This window comes from Megalops cyprinoides, chromosome 17 (assembly GCF_013368585.1).
Source record: "Megalops cyprinoides isolate fMegCyp1 chromosome 17, fMegCyp1.pri, whole genome shotgun sequence".
Classification (NCBI taxonomy): domain Eukaryota; kingdom Metazoa; phylum Chordata; class Actinopteri; order Elopiformes; family Megalopidae; genus Megalops; species Megalops cyprinoides.
This window is the reverse complement of record NC_050599.1, coordinates 17,268,127-17,287,991: the sequence shown is the minus strand read 5'-3', so window position 1 is coordinate 17,287,991 and position 19,865 is coordinate 17,268,127. Positions and strand designations below refer to the sequence as shown.

At 41.0% G+C, this 19,865-nt stretch overlaps 1 protein-coding gene across 5 annotated transcripts; it reads right to left on the bottom strand.

Annotated features, from left to right (window-relative positions):
• Positions 1 to 36: 36 nt before the first annotated feature.
• tpd52l1 (tpd52 like 1) lies at positions 37 to 18,875 on the bottom strand. Of its 5 annotated transcripts, none has more exons than XM_036550021.1 (6): positions 18,729 to 18,875; positions 9,875 to 9,990; positions 8,897 to 9,045; positions 5,795 to 5,896; positions 2,028 to 2,088; positions 37 to 1,257 (listed from the first exon to the last, which is right to left on the bottom strand). In XM_036550021.1, the coding sequence occupies exons 1-6, from the start codon at positions 18,745 to 18,747 to the stop codon at positions 1,129 to 1,131; spliced, it is 576 nt and encodes a 191-aa protein (XP_036405914.1). In that variant the 5' UTR covers positions 18,748 to 18,875; the 3' UTR covers positions 37 to 1,128. The 5 variants fall into 5 exon arrangements, 4 of the variants coding, with proteins under 4 accessions (XP_036405914.1, XP_036405915.1, XP_036405917.1 ...); XM_036550022.1 differs by having other exon boundaries at positions 37 to 1,254; XM_036550024.1 differs by lacking the exons at positions 37 to 1,257; positions 2,028 to 2,088 and adding exons at positions 2,521 to 2,746; positions 3,789 to 3,803.
• Between the last annotated feature and the right edge of the window lie 990 nt (positions 18,876 to 19,865).

The following is a 19,865-nucleotide window of genomic DNA, read 5'->3' as shown; positions in this document are numbered from 1 at the left end:
AGCGTGTACTTTAATAATACTATACCTGCAGGAAACACAGTAGATCCATGCACTGGTATACTCTGGTATAACTCAGATAGCTACATACTTTTTTTAAAAAAAGCTTGATGTGCTTGTTTGTAACAGATCATAACCATTCATCATAAAATACACAGTGTGATAAAAGGACAGTGCATGTCAGCCAGTTCTAAGACATTTGCAAAAAATACCTTATATGCAAAAAAAAAACTTATATGTTGACAAGTGGCTAACCACACTTAAAACCTCAGCAAAACAAATTTTAAATGATAAAAAGGTAATACAAGTGAAGGAAACGGTTAATTGTGTGGGTACATATCAGGTTGCTTGGTCCATTTTTAAAGAACTTTAACAGGATCTACAAATAAGAATCATTTTCTCGGTGCTTGTAAACACAATGCAAATGTCTGCAAAATTGAGAATTATGAATATGAGTGTGTACCTAGAGATTCAACATTTTATCCCAGAGGTGTCTATGTGTGTGAAAAAGAGTTTGAATAGAATGGAATTCATCACCTCAAGGTTTATTTAATAAGGACAAGAAGGTATTCTGTACAAATCAAGCGTAAGCACTCATCTTAAGTTACTCAGTTCAGTGTAACACTGCAGCACAAGGGATTTCAAGTATTAGTAAAAAAAAAAATAATAAGATGGTCCTCCATTTTTAAGTGACAGCCTGAGTAGTGTTAAAAGTAACAGACAGAATGCATGGTGTGAAAAATACACTGAGAGGAAAGGTCCATTTCTTTAGTTTAGGAGGAGGAGACAGCACAATTTAACAGATTTACTCCCAAACATTTGGTCAGCTCTTGAAAAGCATTTGCGTGATGTTTTAGTGTTTTGCATTGATAAAAGAATTGGTTTGAAACAGCCAGAAAATATTCAGTTTCTTTGGAGTACAAAATGTCATATTGAGAGTAATGACAGTTAGGGTCCTTTCATGACAGTGCAATCTCTAAGAGGCTTGTAGTGTCTAAAGACAGAGAGAGACTGAAGAACTAATCTGTGCATATTCGCTCAGGCTTCCCCTTCCTGACACTTTGACTAGCATATGTGGCCTCCTGGTCAGTGTGGGGCAGTAGCACGTGGAGCATGGAGAACAGGCAGAGCCTAGCACGTTCGCTCGGTGCTCTCTGTCAGATGGGCATTACTGGGCATGTCTTGGGCGCTGGCATTTGCAGCAGAGGACAGCACTTCTTCAAAACTGCCACCACCACTAGCTCCTCCGACCTTGGACTGCTCCAGAAACACAGACACACACACCACAAAAGGCCAATGAGTATTTGAAGTCGCATAAACACTCCCACTGCCATAAATGAGGGCTCATGTGAGCACACACACACACACCACAAAAGGCCAATGAGTATTTGAAGTCGCATAAACACTCCCACTGCCATAAATGAGGGCTCATGTGAGCACACACACACACACCACAAAAGGCCAATGAGAATTTCAAGTCGCATAAACACTCCCACTGCCCTATATGAGGGCTCATGTGAGCACACACACACACACACACACACCACAAAAGGCCAATGAGTATCTGAAGTCGCATAAACACTCCCACTGCCATAAATGAGGGCTCATGTGAGCACACACACACACACCACAAAAGGCCAATGAGTATTTGAAGTCGCATAAACACTCCCACTGCCATAAATGAGGGCTCATGTGAGCACACACACACACACCACAAAAGGCCAATGAGAATTTCAAGTCGCATAAACACTCCCACTGCCCTATATGAGGGCTCATGTGAGCACACACACACACACACACACACCACAAAAGGCCAATGAGTATCTGAAGTCGCATAAACACTCCCACTGCCATAAACGAGGGCTCATGTGAGTTACGATACGATGTCGCTGGAGACTGGACCGCTGAGGTACTTAATGTCATAAATCGGGGAATCACAGGTGAACCAGGCACAGGGGGTGTAAGATATCAAGATTGTAAGCTTTGGAAATTGCCCTTCCATTCTGCTAATAATGAAATGAACTTGTTACCTTTATGGTTGAAACTGTGTTTTCAACCTTTTCTTCGAAGGACTTGAAACTGGGTGAGTTCCTATGGGGAATAAAGAGAAGTCAGGTTTGTTTGAATTAATACGCTTGTTTATGTGAGCATGTTGTTTGTTATAATGGAGAGTTCTTTTTGTTAATTTAACTACACCGCTGTTGCCTCTTAAATGACTCTGCTATTATACAACCTCTGTTGTGTACTGTATATATTCAGGGAGGACCCAAAATATTGGCACCACTATGTACTATCATGAGAGCACAGTGCAGATAATCGGAGAAAGCATGGCAATAACAAGGGCAGCTGAAGCAAACTAAATGTTAACAATGCTTCATTACTCTGAAAATACAGTATGTGCATCTAGATGTCTAGGTGCCTCATTAAAAACCTGAGTCAGGAAACATTGACAGGAAGAAATGATTTTTTTTGTGTTTGACATGAGATTTAACTGAGATGCTTCACAGCAAACCACTATGCAATATAAACCACTACCTGTGTATTGAGTCTTGGGAATGTAGATTTATCATCCACGTAGTAATGTATGAAAATGTTCAGTCCTAAAGCCACACCGTAATAGGCATGACTAGTGAAACGCATGAAAAGGATGGGTTTGGCATCCTAACACAGACACACACACATACACACACACACACACAGGCTTATTTACCTCATGGTGGGCATGCTCATTGAGTGGCGTATAGAGTAACTGCTCCGTGAGAGCATTGGTTGGGTGAGAGAGAGAGGAGTTAGTATGGATTACACGGCAGAGCTCACGAGGTGCAGAGAGACACCACATCCGACCACTGGGAAGCATGCACTCTCAGCTATGTTCTACACCTCTGATAGCACCTGCATATACATTCATTTCACATCCTATGTCAGCACAGCAGTGTTTGCAGTACAGAAGTAAATCTAGAAAAGAGAAAGAGTCATTTAAGTGGGGATTTCCATCTAATGCAAGTAATGCCTTAAAATACGATTAAATATTTAGTAGTTTGGTAACAATGACATGAATTATTGAGGGACTGGGGCCGCCAGCTAGGTTTTTTTTTGCGTCTTAAGTGTCGGACACTTTAAAAAGTGGGCCATAGCGACAGTCTTCTAATGACTGAAAACGGACCCAAATAGAAACAGCGAATCAGGCCTGATGGTCTGATCATTGATTTTCCCATTGATCTGCAAGTCAGGTTGCAGCGGACAGAGGGAACATATAGCTCTGGGTGTACATTCTTTCTGTAGATCTACAGCTGAGACTAAAAAAATGGGGAAAAGGCACATAACACTAACATATTCAAGGATACAAGGATACTAGGATACAAGGCCACAAGCTCAATTAAATAAGTTTAGAATCAGTTGCGATGAAAGTGGATTTACATGCTCATTCTGTGGTTTAACTGAAACTGATAAAGCAATAGACAGGACCTCAGTTAGCAGGTCCGCACTTAAATATCCGAACTGCTTTATGATGTTTAAATTGAAGCCAATCGGTTGAGTTAATCGGTTGAACCAGTATGATGTGTATGCTGACATGTTTTTAGCACCACTCTTGTAATATCCCCCAGTGTGATAGTAGAGCGTAGGGTCAGTTACATGGCTCATATGTACTTCACCACACTTGCAGGTAAGCCACTGCACAAAGCAGCGGACTAAGCTAAGGGCTAAGATCAGTCTGATTCAGATTCAGTACAAGTAGGTCTTGTAGCTACTCAGGTAAAAACTGATATCCACACTTGAGCACAATGTCTTACCCAATAGAGTTTGATCTTTTGGTGCGCAAAGAAGAATGGAGAAAAACATCAGGACATTTTTTTTTACACCAGCTGGTTTATCAGTGCATTACAAAGGTCATGCAGAGTTATCAATCTGGTCTAAACCAGTCTGTATAAATCTGACTGAAAATAGAAAACATCAAACTGAACACTTTTTTAGTCAGTATTATGCAAGACAATCCCATTCATGACTTGAAACACTACGACATACAAGCGCAGATCAGTTTCGAAAGGAAGGCGGTGAAACATTCAGTACTCGTTACGAAAGACCACAGCAACCTCTCTTATGTTTCTCCTTCATGCTACGTTAAAATGCATCTGTCAGCATGTTATCTGAAACACAGGAGGTTATTTCAAGCTGATGATGGACAGTGACGAAACAGGCGCAGGCTGCATTTGAATAAAAGGAGAGCGGAGATGCCTCTTCAAACCAAGCAGAACTCCAGTCGAAAACCAAACCACTTGGCATGAGATTCCACATACATGCAAATTTCCCCATGTTGCACAAACATGCAAATCAAGAGATACAGCTGAGCACACGTGGTCAGAAATACTTACTGACTTTTTACATCTAGCATTAAACACATTACGGCAACAAACATACAAATCTACAGGTCAGACACAGAGAAGAAAATTGTCAAACTGTTTGCAAAACTTGCAAGAACATGCCATTAGCAGTCTAATTAGTCATCTCCAGGTAAACAGTATCTGTTAAAATTTATTAAGTGTACTTTGTTACTACATTCTGATTTACTTTACATCACTTCACGTTTCCTTTAATTTCCCACAGGAAACAGGTACGACTTGCCCTAGTTGTCCTGAGGTCCAGAGACATAGCTCCTGTACCTAAGCCATCCCTCCTCTCTAAGTGTAATGGATCAGACTGTTTCCATGCCAACCCTGTAGCCTCCCTCCTCTGAGAGGCGTCAGGCTTCACCCAGCTTTCACAGCACAGGAACAGACTCCCAGAGAGACAGGCTCATTTCCACTGCAAACAGGAAAACTCCCCACATGCACACACGCCCTCACACGCAAATAGACACACAATACCGTACCTTCTGGGAAACAGAAACTCAAGGCCATACATGCTGGAGTACATGAAAATATTGTTTGGTCATGGTGAGATAATGTTCAATTATTGAAAAATGTTGATATTAATAGGTAAAACAGCTGTATGTTATGTGATGCCTGTGTTGAAGGCATTACAGAGGTGACACAAAATGCAGGGGTTAAAAACCATTATCTGCCAAGTAAAAACTATGGGATAGTATTGGATATATGACCAAGAAGGAAACAGCAAAAAGACCACAATAGCAATAGACGCTACCCTTGAACCCACACAACAACAGGTACCTGACTAGACTCTGTGCTATATGCTACTACACATGCAATATACAGTAGTTACCCCTTCTGTTGGATTGCTCCTGGGTGTCTCCTCTATCGTTTAGTGAAAATGTCTGTATTGTGTACGTGTACATGCATGTGTATTGTCTAGTAAGTGATAAATATGTAGTGTGGTACGTTATATATGTACTTTATATGTATATGTACTTTATGGTATGGAGAAAATATATATCAATGGTATAAGGGAATGGGGGGTATAAGGTATTGGATCCTGCTGGATCTCCTGATCTGCACTGATTGGGGTGGTTGCACTGTGAGGTTACTGTCGTCTAATTCACAGCTCTTTAATGCCTTATCCCACAGCACTCCTCCTCCCAATCTGTCCGGCCCAAAGCCGCTTATCCCCGCATGCATTACATAACACCACCGCGCGCTTGTAACAGAATGTCTGGGTCACCCACGGCAACAGTCGGGACCGAAAACATGACAACAAGAGGGCAGTGGACATCCAGCCTGCAGACGGATGGATTTGTGTTTCTGGAATATTACACTACGTTTTGTGCACCAAGAGGGTAAGAGGAAATACAGTTTCCCAGGGCATCATGGGAACATCAGCAGTCATATGATGAGAGTGGGCGCACCTCATATCTCCAAACTTCCTGGTGATGGCTGTTCCCAATGTGCTGAATGCAGCTGTAGTCTTCTGTCCTGCTGTGCTCAGTGTCTCTGAGGTCTTTTTGTACCTGAAATATAAATATAACACGTGCTTAAAAAGCACAGAACTCTGCCTTTACAACACCACTTCCCACGATTATGCAATTGTGGCTTGAAATAAACGTATTCTTTTCTGGCAATCAATTAATACATATTTAAAAATGGACACGAGGGAAAGTGTTTAATCAGATGTATTGATTACACACCCATGCCCACAACAGATCTTCAGGACATTCAAATATTGCCCTTTTAAAGGGTACTGGTCTGGTTCTTTCTACATAACCAGAGTTATAACAGTTGTCTACGTTCGCACATCTGATTGCTACCATAATATTAAGCTAATATTTAAGTCTTCAAGCGAAAATATTTGGTTTGATTAGCAGCAGTATTTTGAAGGACAGGCATAAAGAAAGATTTCATTGATTTTTTTTCTCAGCTCTCTGGTCTAAAAAGCCTGGCATTTTACAGCTTCAGTCTCCAGAGCCTGAAGGCAATGCAGTGCATTAGGCCAAAAACCAAATATGTGTAAAACTACCCGGCAGAGTAAAAATATCTAAAGACTCTCCCAGCGCCAGATCTCCTGCTGTTACCTGCTTGGAATGAGGGAAATTTATTTCAAGGACAAACAAGGAGACAACTGCATTTATAAATCTACCAACAGGAAGTGTCAGGGTATAATATGACACTGCAGACCTGGGATGTGGAATGGGATAAGAATTCCAAGAATTGAGATGTTTCATCTTACAGTTACATTTACAATAGTGCCTAAACATGTTCATCAGCAAAATTGAGAGAGATGAGATTAGTGTCAGACTAAAGACTCAAGAAGCTGTGTCTCATATTTCTCTCGTTTCCTCTTGTTAGGAGCCATGGAGGTTACAATGCTAAATGCTTCTTTTTGTCATTGTTTAGAGTAGTTGTTAGTCTTTTGTTGTTCTTTTTGCCCGACATCCTTATCCTGGGCAACTTACAATGGTGGAGGCCATTTAAATACAATGCAGAGCAACATGTGGAACTGAAACTATTTAAGGAAGACATTAACCATGTGAAAAACAGCCACATAAACCCTCATAAGGCACCACATAAACAAGTATTATTGGTGAACAAATGACTGAGGAACATTTCTTATCAGTCCTGTACTGCAAAACAAGGAAGTAAAGTATCTTGTCAGCCAGATAAGGTGAAAGAAGGAATATAGTTAGTGACTCAGCTCTTCTTCATCACCAGAGAAACGTCTCTTTCACTCTCTCTCAGTGGTCCCACAGAGCAACCTGAATGGTTGGGCCTTCTTGGCATCACTATGGTTACAATGATTTGAGAAGGAGCTCATTTCAGAGGTCAAAGACTGACTTATTAGTAAATGGGTAACCGAGAGACTGGGCAAGGGGCCTGGGGTCCATAGGCCATACCTGTGAATTGTGGATCCTGAACTCACTTAGTCATATCTGTGTCCTTACTGAGATCATGAGTTCTCTTCAGGGTCTTGGGCTGCCCGTTCCTTGTAAGCTGCAGTAAGTTTGGCAATTCACCATTCTTCCTGCTCCCCTCAGGTGAAGGCATGACATGACGTTTCCCCAACTGGAGCGTAAAATGTGGCCATTTACATAAGAGAGAATGACACGTTCGCCGAATAAGTCAAGCCCAAACGTCATTTGACTGATATCAGTGACGACACCTCGGGGTAAGCCGAGCTCGGCCATGTGAGGAGTGCGCGTGTGTTGGAAGTGTGTGTGTTGTTCATGGCTGCTCTCCCAGGAAGGGCTATTAAATCAGGTTTAAGAGGCTTTATTCTCTTGGCAGTGGACACTTTTCTGTTTGTTTTGGGTGTGTGTGTTTGTATGTGTGTGTGTGTGTGGGGGGGTGTTTCTACATGCACTTTTTAGGGCTGGCAGTGATGATATCAGAGTGCCTATGGGCTGTATGCAACTGGAGAGGCAGAGATCGGATCCATACAGTAGATTGTGCAGTAATGGCCGCGAACCTAACGTCTGTTGACAGGAGAAAAACAGCTCTGGGCGTCTGTGAAAGTGCTATTTATTTCTCCCTCTTTACTGTTCAAATGGCAGACGTGGCTATTCATCCACATACAGGGAATCTTTCAGCCACACAGACAGACTCGTCATGCCCTTAGGCTTGTGCACACAGCCCGGAATGAGACTAACCCAAGTGGAGCACAAATAAACTGCCTTTACTCATAGGGAACACACTGGAGATGGGCAGCTCACAGACTAGGGCCAAGGAAAGTAAAAACAGGAAATGAATGAATTAAAGCTGAATCGTAAATGGTCAAACGGCTGCAAAATCTGGCATCCTCTTCAGCTTTTATGAACCACACTCAAGCCAGCATCCCTTCTGTTAAATTCTGATTAAATATTCTGAACAAAAGATCATCTTCTCTAACGAATACATGTCATCCTCCTGTCTTATAAATGACTGTATTAATTACATCCTTGTCATCCAATTCATAAAACGTTTGTTAAACCCAATGAGGGCTCAAAGTTTTGTAGCCTTATCAATTTATTGGAGTGTGATTTTTCTCATATTTACCTTGATTAGTCGAACATTTCCTGCATTTAAGTCAATATTGTGCAAATAAATATCTTCCAAATACTTTAAAGAAAGTACAACATTCAGTAAGTTATGTCTATTCATAATATTTTTTGATTCTCTACAGTTCAAATAACAATGAAATGGATATGAAAAATACATTTCACAAAAGGCAAAATCATATGAACTGTCCACATGCAGATATATACAAATATCCATATGGAGGTTATCATACTTTTTCAGAAGGGCTTTTTAGATTGGAAATTGTTTTGTGGACAGACACATTACATCCTTAAAAAAGGACATATATATTAATTCCATACAAATGCATTTATACCCTTCTATCCATATACACTGTAATCAGACAAGTAGGTCACAGCTGCAGTATCCAGTCTGTGGAACAAGGAGGATGTAATTAGGATGATGACTACGATGAAGACGAAGATAGTGATTATGATGATGATGACGGCGGCTGAACTTACGCAGTCGATGTCTGCATGTCATACCAACTCTTGCTGAAGTTCTGCCGGAGTTCGCTCAGTACTGTTATCCCCAGCTTTTGTTTCAGTTCTGCGTGGCGTTTCTCTTTGGCAGCTAGGACTTGCTTCAGCGTGGAGATTTCTTCCTCTAACTGCAATAGACAGACACAGTTTTTTAGGTCCATCTACTGTTCTGAAGAAGCACATTCTCTGACCGTGTCTGACCTGGAACGGGGTAATATCTAATACCACACAGTATCTTTCATAGGATGCTCTCATCCTGTGCACTTACATATGGGTATTCATACTTTTATCACATATATGGATATGTACTGGAATATTCTTACAGCTGAGTTTTTGAACCAGGTTAATCTAACAGCCCTGCTTAGAGTTACAACAGCAAAACAAATGGAGAATTCACTACCCTCCAACAGCATTTGTTAGCTCCATTTTGTTAACTGGTCCTAAGGACAACTGTGTGGTTACAAGGCCAAAGGTTAGTGAGCGCTCAATCTCCTTTAAGGACCACGTCTGAACCACAGAATTAGGCAAGATGGGAGATGGCGGTACACAGCTTTCTCAATGTCATCGAAAAAGCAACAGAGGCCAGTTCCATCTCATGATATGCAAACCGCTGCCTAAACTATCTGCCAGGATTTGCATAGCGCATGGGGCCCTGCCTGCAGCCAACACTGTGCGTGTCACCCGCTCGCAGTCAGGAGACACAGTGCCATGTCAGTGCAAGCTTTGTGTGTTCGTGGGATGTTGACGGTTCAGTTTCATGTCATCTGGGATACGGAACACAAGCAGCATGCAACTCCATCAAAACACTACTGAAGCCACAGCGAACATGATATAGCTCTCTGTCTTAATAGCTACTTAATATCTGTCTGTAAGGAAATGCCAATTGGTCTGTTTATCGAAATTTTGTGACAAATTTGTGACAAACTGAAGCTGGCTGAACCTGTGGAGAGGGACTACCTTCGCTAACTCTATTTGTATTTCTTCTCTCTCTTCTTCAGAGACGCTGTTGTTGAGGTCGACCTCTGACACCATGTCTTCATCCACTTCCTGCAGGGGCTCTGAATCCAGCAGACCTGAGAGAGACACAAAGAATCAGATCTGAATCCTGCAAATCTGAGACAGAGAATCAGATCAGAATCCAGCAGATCTGAGAAAGAGAGACTCAGATCGGAATTCCGCAGATCTGAGACCGAGAGAATCAGATCCGGATCTAGTAGACCTGAGACAAAGAGAATCAGATCTGATTCCAGTAGACCTGAGACAAAGAGATTCAGATCTGGATCTAGTAGGTCCAAGAGAGACAGAGCAGGTACAGTCCAGCATGATGTGACAGAGCAATGAATGTGCATTAAGTTATCCAGAGCAACCTGTATAACTTTCCACATATTTTACAGACACTCCTACACATGGCACTCTCCAAACTCCTTCAATTTAGATTCAAAAACATAATATTTGGAGAGGATTTACCGCTGAGAGGCACCTCTCTTCAGGGAAACTCCCTGGTGAACCTCATTTACAGTTTTTCCGGAGCAGTCCTGACATCTGTTGCCATGGTGCTGATGTTCATCACTGTTCTCACATCACCGTGACAACTGGAGGATTTCCCATGTGACCCCACTTTGTTTTAAACAATTGCGTCATGCCAATGTAATTACCCATCTATTGCAAATCTCAGACCTCAAGCCGAGGTTTAATTTTATACACATATATATATATATATATGTGTGTGTGTGTGTGTGTGTGTATGTGTGTGTATTCAAAATATGTATCAGAGGAACAATGACAAAAAAAAGTGTAGGTGTAGGTGTCAAATAAGAGCTCCTGATAATGCAAGATGGTTTGAGCTGTTCTCAGGGCATGGCTCTAACCACAGACAACCACAAGATAAGAATCATGTTGTATAAGACAGTGCAAGTCACATACAGCCCTTATCATTTAGACAGGACATGTCAAGGACCCTATTGGCTAATGCAGCGATAAACAAAACAAAAAAAAGAAACCACATCATTATCTGCTCCAGAGTACCTGATCCAAATCACCCAAATACCTAAAATAATCACTAATGTTCCACTGCCTATCAGCTGCTATGAAGTGAAAGCAAATATTCTTGGTCAATGACCAAGGGCTTAAAGTATTACCATCTACCTAAAATAATTTCTATCAGCACATGACGGTAGTTCTTCCACATCAAGGGATCAAAGTACTCAAGGTACAGTTTTACATAAAGGCAAAGGATGTGACGATCTTTACTGAGTCAAATTCAAAACAGCACCTAAATAAAAGCAGCAAAAGCACAAATTAAAACTAAGTTTAAATGTCAAAATTCAAGTTTATCTTGTGCAGCTAAAGGCAGTGGGGGCAAGGCTGCATTCACATATGGAAACCTATACCAGCCTCATCCATCTTGGGAGTGACTCTCAGCTATACAGACAAAACGTGCGATTGGATCAAAGTGTCGAGCAGCAGTGACTTATGCCAATAATACGCAACAACAGAACTTACAGAAAAATAAAGCAAACACAAGGCTAAGGTAACAGAAGCTTTCTACCTGATGATGGGTGTTCACATCATTCTCAGGTTTACATTTATTCATTTAGCAGACGCTTTTACCGCTTTTTTTAAGCAACTTACATAGGTTACAGTTCTGTACAATGTTATCCATTTATACAGCTGGATATATTTACTGAGGCAATCATGGGTTAAGTACCTTGCCTAAGGGTACAGCAGCAGTGTCCCAGCGGGGATCGAACCTGCGACCTTTCAGTTACGAGTCCTGCTCCTTAACCACTATGCCACACTGCCGCCCACAGGTTGCCACCTGGCGAGGATTTTCCAAGAATGGACAACATTTTTTTGAACTTTGATCTCCTTGGCTATAAGTATGGATACCAGCCAGGATTTTCTTCCAATGTAAACCATTTTTTTTAATGTACAACATTTAATAAGTACATTCCCTTTGTGTATGTATGCATGTATGCATCAACACACATATTACGCATGTAATACAATACACTGTTATGAAACACCTCTGATAGATGTACATGTCAATGACATACATATACAAATGCTGCAGTGTTACTTCTCTCATGCCTGCTGTGTGCAGTCCAGTAGCACAAAGCCCAAATGAAAGTGCAGTCCTCCCCATACCAGCTGCGGGCCTGGATGCATACATATCCAATTTTGTTCCAACGCTGCTTCACCAAGCACTGGACCAGCGGTGTCTGGTTTCTTGTTACGTCAGCAGTTGATTAGAACGGCATGGCACAGGAGCATGTGACTGCTGTTTTAGAGATAACACAATCATTGGCCGTATCTGCGGTGTGGCAGTGCTGGCTAGAGAGCAGCAGCATGGTACATTGGGTAAGCAGCAGGGCTTGTAACCTAAAGGTTGCTGGTTCAGGTCCATGGTTAGCCACTGCTGTTGTACCCTTGGGCAGGGTATGTAACATCAGTAAGTGTGAATGAATAACATGTTAAGGAGTAGGGTTGGCTGTAGGAAACCTGCAACAGAGTGTGTGATCCACATCTTGTGGAGTGGGAGTGTGTGCTTCTTTAGTCTCCAGCACCGAGATGCTGTTTCAGGAGGGGTGGAAACACTATTTCAGTGCACAGTATTTAAGTTCTCGCCATTATCTGTCATTGCCTTTAGACCTATATACAGTTCTCTACCAAAGCAGCCTATTTAAATGTCATTTTATAGTCTGCTCTTTTCAGTGCTTAAAAGGGCTATGCCAAAATGTTAAAGGAGAACAGGTATTTGAACACCCAAATGTGAGCAGCTGAATCAGATGGGTCTTCATTATGTTTCCAACCCTAAAGCACAGGCTAAAAAAGCCTCCACCTTCCTGCAAAAGTTTTCTGACACTTAATAGACTTTAATTTTTTCTTTGGGTGATATGCTGATACTGCCAGGGAGGACACGGTAACATTTACCAGCGCAATTAAAAGACCAATATAGAATTCTGTGCCGAGCAGTGCATTAGCTCCTCTGCTCCATATGTTTTTGAATGACCAGTCTGCTGTAAGCACAAGCTGTCAAGATGCACAAGTGCCCACGGTGGCCTGTGCCAACAGGTTGCTGTCCGTAACATGACGAAGTGGTCAGGCTGTTCTGACAAGTGAAGGGCCGTCAGGCAGACATGGAAGCACTTTGTGCCTAAGGCCAGAATAAGATGAAACAGGAAATCCAAAGAAATGCAAAGCTGTGACATGAAGCTGAACAAAATTCAAATGTTGCTCGCTTGTTTACCCATCATGCTATGCATGCACAGTTTATCTATCTTCTGGTGTGTGGCATTGTTGAATGTCCAGCTGCTCGACATTTGCATTTGGTCATTTTGCAGATGCTCTGATCTGAAACAATTTACAAAGTGATCTATAATAAACAGCAGTATACCTCCAATAATCATTCATAACACAACTGAATAACTGTACAACGCAATGCCACAATCAATATACAGTTATGCTCCAGTGCCAGAGTGAAGGGAATGACATACGATGAGCCAAATACAGGAGCGTTATAATAGCAATCATAACATGCACCAGTAATCATCAGCAGTGAAGGTAAGACAGCTTGAGGCCTGGACTTGGAGCTATATTAAATAGGAGTGAGAAAACCTTACAGAAGGAGAATCTATAGCTAAAGGTCACTGATGCTACATTCTCAACAAAGGGTAGGTTGTTGCACTAAAGGTTTTTGTTTCAGTGTCTGGAGGAGCAGAGATTACCTGAAACTCTATCCTCCCCCATCCCCACCCCATGCAATACCACTTTAATTAACATGCATTGTTGAAGGACAAGATGCCAAAGTCCACCTGAAGGTGGTACCAAACAGGACTGCTGTAGTTTGTGTGTGATGGATGTGATTGTTCAACTTCATGTGAGAAGCAAGGAATCTTAAGATGAAATTCTTCATTGATTTTCATGCGTTTACTGTTTAAGAAACCATTTCGATCGAATACTTTATTTTCATGTGTTTTCAATGGAATAGGGAAAAATCTTTGGTGGTGAGTAATTAAACCACATAGATGGATCTCTTCTCCAGCACGTAGTGTTTTATGCAGAATTCTAAATGTCTACTTCATATTCCAGAGCTACCAAGCAACAGCTTGTTTTAGAAACTGGTTGTTATCCTTTCACTGTAATTATGTTGCTAAGCAACTTACCTTTTAGACAGTCCATTCTCACATTGCTTGAGTCCCTTGCTCCAATTTATGTATTTTATTTGGTACATTGCTGCTGTGCTTCCCTGTACAATCAACACGATGATAGAAACTCCATGCCCAAACACTCCACCAATCATAGACAAAAATGCCTGGATGCTTCAATAAATATGTGAATCTATACCCATTGGCTCAGTAAGTCCCAATATATGACCACACACTCCACCAATCAACTGAATCTATGCCCACACACAAAACAAATAATATAAATCTGTGCACACACGCTCAACCAATCATATGAATCCCAGCCCACAGGATCTAACAGTAACCAGGGATGTTTCTGTCCATCTGTTGGAATATTCCATGTTTTCTGCCATATCCTCTGCTTTTCATTTCTATCATACCAAAACATTTGTAATTTACTTATTTGCTGTTAGTATTTGGAGGTCAGGGGCCAACACAATAGCTGTTCATCTCTGAAGTATATCAGTGAAGACAGCTGCTGTATTTTCAATGCTCACTTGCGATAAACTTGGGATTTATGTCTTTTGATTGTCTTCATTATTTTACAAGACTCAAAATGAACTTTAAATAAACTGAGCAACATACAGCTTGATTACAAACAGAGTATCACCAGTACCAAACCTACAAACAATAATCGGTCAGTTTGCTTTATGTACTCCGACATGACGGCAGAGGACAAAAGTCAAATGGAATTAAAAGTATTACAAGTCATAATTCTGTTTCCATAATCATTTTTCCAAGACCAGTTCTGTCCAACACCTTTACATGACTTCTTTAAATTATTTAACACATTTTTGCTTCTTGGAATCCAAAATAGCTGGAACTACCATGTATCACAGGTGACTCAATGGTTGGAAAGGAGAATACCTATGGCAAAACAAAGCCTTTGCTGATACAGGTCAGTATTGACAGCAAATGACTGCTCTACCCGTTGTGGGGTCATGAAGTCTCAAACTGTGAAGTAGATATAAATCTGTATAAAACAATCAGACTGACAGTGCTTCAAAATGTGAGGAGAAACTAAAATGTTTCAGTGACATGTCTTTCAGACTATGAAAGCGGCTCTTCTCAGTTCTCGTCTCAGTCTCTGCGTTCAGTGCCTTAAAAGCCTGTCACCTGAACATCACATTTCCGCCCCACCACATGACCCGTCTCCTTCTCTTGTGGCTTGCTCTAATTGCCTGGAGACAAAGTGAAGGCAAAGAGGCCTTCCAGCCCAAACCGTAGCGAGAGCCACATCTCAGAACAATGGAATTCAGGCGGACACTTATTAAAGTTCTGCGCACATGGATCATTTTGACATTCAGTTCTTTTTTGTCTATGTTTTCCCCCTGCCATTGGAAAGACTCTCTGTAGTGTTTGATGTCTGGGTCAGTAGGGCTGCACTGTCTGAAGATGTTAGTTGAAGTCTCTGCTGTTATTCTTAAAGAACAGAATTCCCTCAGGGCGATGGCTGGAGCACTGAGCCATACTCTAATCGCAATCAACTCTGTGCTGGAGCTGAAAAATGCACTTCTTTTTCTTTCTGTTCTCACGAAGTAATTACCGCTTCCTTAAATAACCTCTCTTTAAAAAGGACATGCTGTCGACCACCAGCCCAGTATCCTTTGCAGAAAAATCAGTATCAAAGTTTCATTGTTGACCACTTTCAGCTTCTGATTGTCTTTACCTCCTGCACTAATGAAAAAAAATAGTCTAATTTCAATTATTGAAAACTGTAATGCTGTAATTGTTGACCATAAGTTAGTCAAAGTAAACCTTCAGTGTTTGTGGATATTACTGCTGTTTATCTCTCAAGATTTGACTAAAATCGGCATAAAATACAGGGCGACAGATAAGTGCAACTTCTGCAATACCTGGACTCACACAGGCATGATCCCCATGTGGTAGAGCACCAGGATGAGAAGAGGGCAACCTTAGTGTGAGTTCCAAAAAGTCTTCACTTATCTTTTGCCCCCAATACCAACTTGCGAGTTTTCAGCTGCAATGATATACACCTAATTTGAGCATGCAAATAAGAGTTAAGTCAATGAGTTCTAAATAGGCCTATCGGCATACTGCACAATAACACAGCATATGCATTTATGGTAATATGGTACTATTAGGAGTTGACTGTACAGTGTGCGTGAAGCCTTGTTATGGCAGACTACTACCTCACTACTACCTCACTAAAGGGTCTGGATACTTCAGCTCCATTTGTGGCATGCACACTTTGGATGTGCGTGGGTTCATATCCTGACAAAAATTTGTCCCTCTCTCACTCCTCCACCAGGCTACATAATCTGACAACACTGATAAAAATTATAATGAGCAAACCGAAACACTGACCATCTGTGAACCGTGATGGTCAGGCCCTTCTGTGTAATACTACAATTCCAGAGTGTTACATAATTTCGCCATTGCTGTAGTAAGAGGGATTTTCCTCCGGGATAATCTGACTACATTTAACTCAGTCTTTTGCCTCGGGGCCACAGAGGAATTAAGACATGAGGTAAATCAAAGATTGCATTTCAGGTGGCTCTCTGGAACACTGACCAGTGCTTTCAAACACACCCAGGAAATTCAGAGCTGTGTGCTTTCAAACACATCTGGGAAATTCAGGGTGCTTTTCATGCGCTTTTCAACACAGCAAAGGAATTCAGAGTTTAGTGCTTTCAACAAATGATCCAGGCAATTTGAAAGTGCCCACTGTGTAAAGGTGTCAATTCTCACTTACAAAAAGAAATGCTTCTCACTTTTGGATGGTTACTGGAGGTACTCTGAAGCTTGTTCATTTCAACTACTTACATGGAGAGAAAACATGAAGTCACATGAATTCAGGAATAATTCATTCCTCCTACAAGCCCACATGTTCAAATGAATCAGCAAGTGTGGAAAAACCAGCCTTAATGCTTCGAGCAGAGGGCACCATGAACATGTATGTCCCTTTCAAAGACAAGGTCCTCTTTTATACATCCAAAATAATACAAGGGGAAAAAAACTTCCATTAATAAAATCATTGAAACATACCTGTTCTGAGATGGCCTCGTTCTTCATTTTGGCCAGCAAAGAAAAAATATTGAAGAAAGAGAATGTTATCCTGATAAAACTCATTACGCTTATTGAACTATTGTGTTTGGGAAGGTAAGCAGTTATTTTGATATTAGAAATGGCATGAGAGCAATCCCTGAGATAATGGTCACTTTTCATTGATATTACTTGACACAGAGTTACACATGCTGAAACAGGAACAGAAGCTACACATCAATAAAGTCATGCTTTCAAGAAGGCTGCATTTCAGCCTTCACTGAGTACCCTGACACACAAAGACAAACTCCTCCACACTCTGTTGTACCAATGTTCTTTTGTGAAAAATCATACCAAACAGTCACCATAATAGAGACATTACAGGTACAGGGGGAAGCACATAATTAAAGCACACCATGCAGACCAATAAGAAAAGTCTGTTCCAAAATACAGGACTATACTTGACAAGTAGGGGAAAGCATGGACAGACATTACTGACTGCAGACATGCCTGCAGTAACGTGAGGGGCCTGAAATAATGTACAGAACAGGAGCTGATTTCAGACCACTCTGCAGACCCCACTCAACACAGTTATTCTCTTACCCCATTCCCCTGTGCTCTCGCTCAGCACACTAGAGTACAGCTCTGTTCCAACCGTTTCCCCAAAAGCCCAGGGATAAGAGACAGGAGAATAGGTCACACACACGGAGTTCATGGACACAGGACAGTATCATGTGCAAAGCAGGTAACTTAATTGGATCCAACTCTGTTTCCGGCTGCAAGGTCCCTCTGTAAATACCAGACAGCGGAATTCCTTGCCCCTAAACACGAGACTTTAAGATCGCAGATTTCATTCTCAAGTGCTGGTCGCACCTTGTTTTAGACAAGAGAATACCGATACGGCTGCATTGGATGATCTTGCAACCAAAGGGACAAAATAGGGACTGCGCCAATCTTTTTGTTGAAATACCTAAGGTCACAAGATTTCAATTATTTTGGGTCAGGTGGTCACGTGGGAAGTGAAAATAGGTGGCCTCGGGCCAGTCATAAGGTTAAATAAATCGGACCGAGCAGAACGAGAAACAGTCGCTTCCAATTGAACTAATTTGTTCTCATGTATTGCTCGCGTATACGTATCCGCAGAAAACTTTATCTCAAGCTTCAGAGGAAAGCAGATGCGCCTAACAAAGTGAAATAGCTCCTAACTGGCTCGAGTCTGAAATCTAACTTGACAAAGGGATTGCCCGCTGTAGCCTATACTCTAAATAAAGACCATTTAAATAGCAGTTCGCCTTCAAACTCAGCCTATCAGTTCCAAAAAAAAAAAAAAAAAAAAAAAAAAACCCGAAAGCATGAGCATACAGACATGTTAAAAACCAATTAGTTGGGTCGAGTTTCCATATTATCAACATTAAAACGTATTGATAGTTGTACAGCGAACGCAAACTGAAACATATTATTGAAACATTACTGAAATATATTTATTCTGTTAATATTATTGCAAACAAATAAGTATTATGCGTTATTAATTCACTAATATGCTAGTAGATCCTGTATTCTGAGTTAAAGGAGTGTAGAAGTTTTATCGTCTTGCTAGCTAAATATGAACTTTGGCTTACCTTGTTGTCTGGTCTCCATTGAAGCGATAATGCAACAATCGACAGATCTACTTCTTTTATATCCTTATATTCTTGTGTACAGATCTTATTGTAGCCAGTAGCCTACTGTACTTCAACAGCTGCGAATTCTATCTCTGTTCCTCACAACCCGTGTTTACGCGAGTTGCTTCGCTGTCACTCAAAACTCCACCTCTTTGGGCGGAGCGTCTGCGGCTGCAGGGCCATTGGACGAGCTGTAGATTTCCCAACGGTATTGCTGTACATTGAACTTATTTACTCTGGTTTTCCATCATTGTTTCCGTCTTTTGATTGTGAATTGAAATTCAATTGTTGTCAGGTTACATATTTATTTTACATTCTGAATACTAAGCAATCAATAAGTTGACATCTGAACTTGAATAGCGTTATGGAATTGCGTTTAATTGCCTTGAATTCTGATATGGCTGTTTACTTATTAACTGATTCCAAATTACTTGCTACGAAATAAATTACTGAAAAATGTTTGAACAGAATAGGCAACACAAGATTTAACTGTGGTTAATGACTACGGTTATCTTGTCTGCCGTTGATTGTTTTGTCACCCATGTAGTCTATTGGACAGATGGTATTCAATAAGAATGACCTTAAATTAAACTATTTCCTAATTTACTAATACTGACAATTCTGTGGAACATGTACGGTCTCCTTCAGGGGAAAAGGAATCAACGTCATTCTGTATTGACTTAATAATAATTGTAGTGTATAGAAATACAGTTGTGTCAATCAGATGTCTTCGTATAAAATCTACACTCCACAAAACATTCAATATATTATTTTTGTATGCCTCTAGGGACCAAACATGTTCCGAACAACAACAACCAAACATCATGACAGCTGTAGCACTTAAGTAAGCAGGCTTTGGTTAGGTGATTAATTTGGCAAGCAGCCTGATGTTGGGTGTTGCACAAATAAAGAAGGACAAGAACAGTACGCGTTACACCTTTAACATCGGCAAGATATCTGAACAGTCTAAACATCAGCTGAACTCTATACCAACCGACTTACAATCTCGTCAATCAGTCTTCAACTTAAAATTTATCATCTGTCAAATTAGAGTTTGAAATTTATGGACGTATGTCTGAAAGGTATATTTTTTCA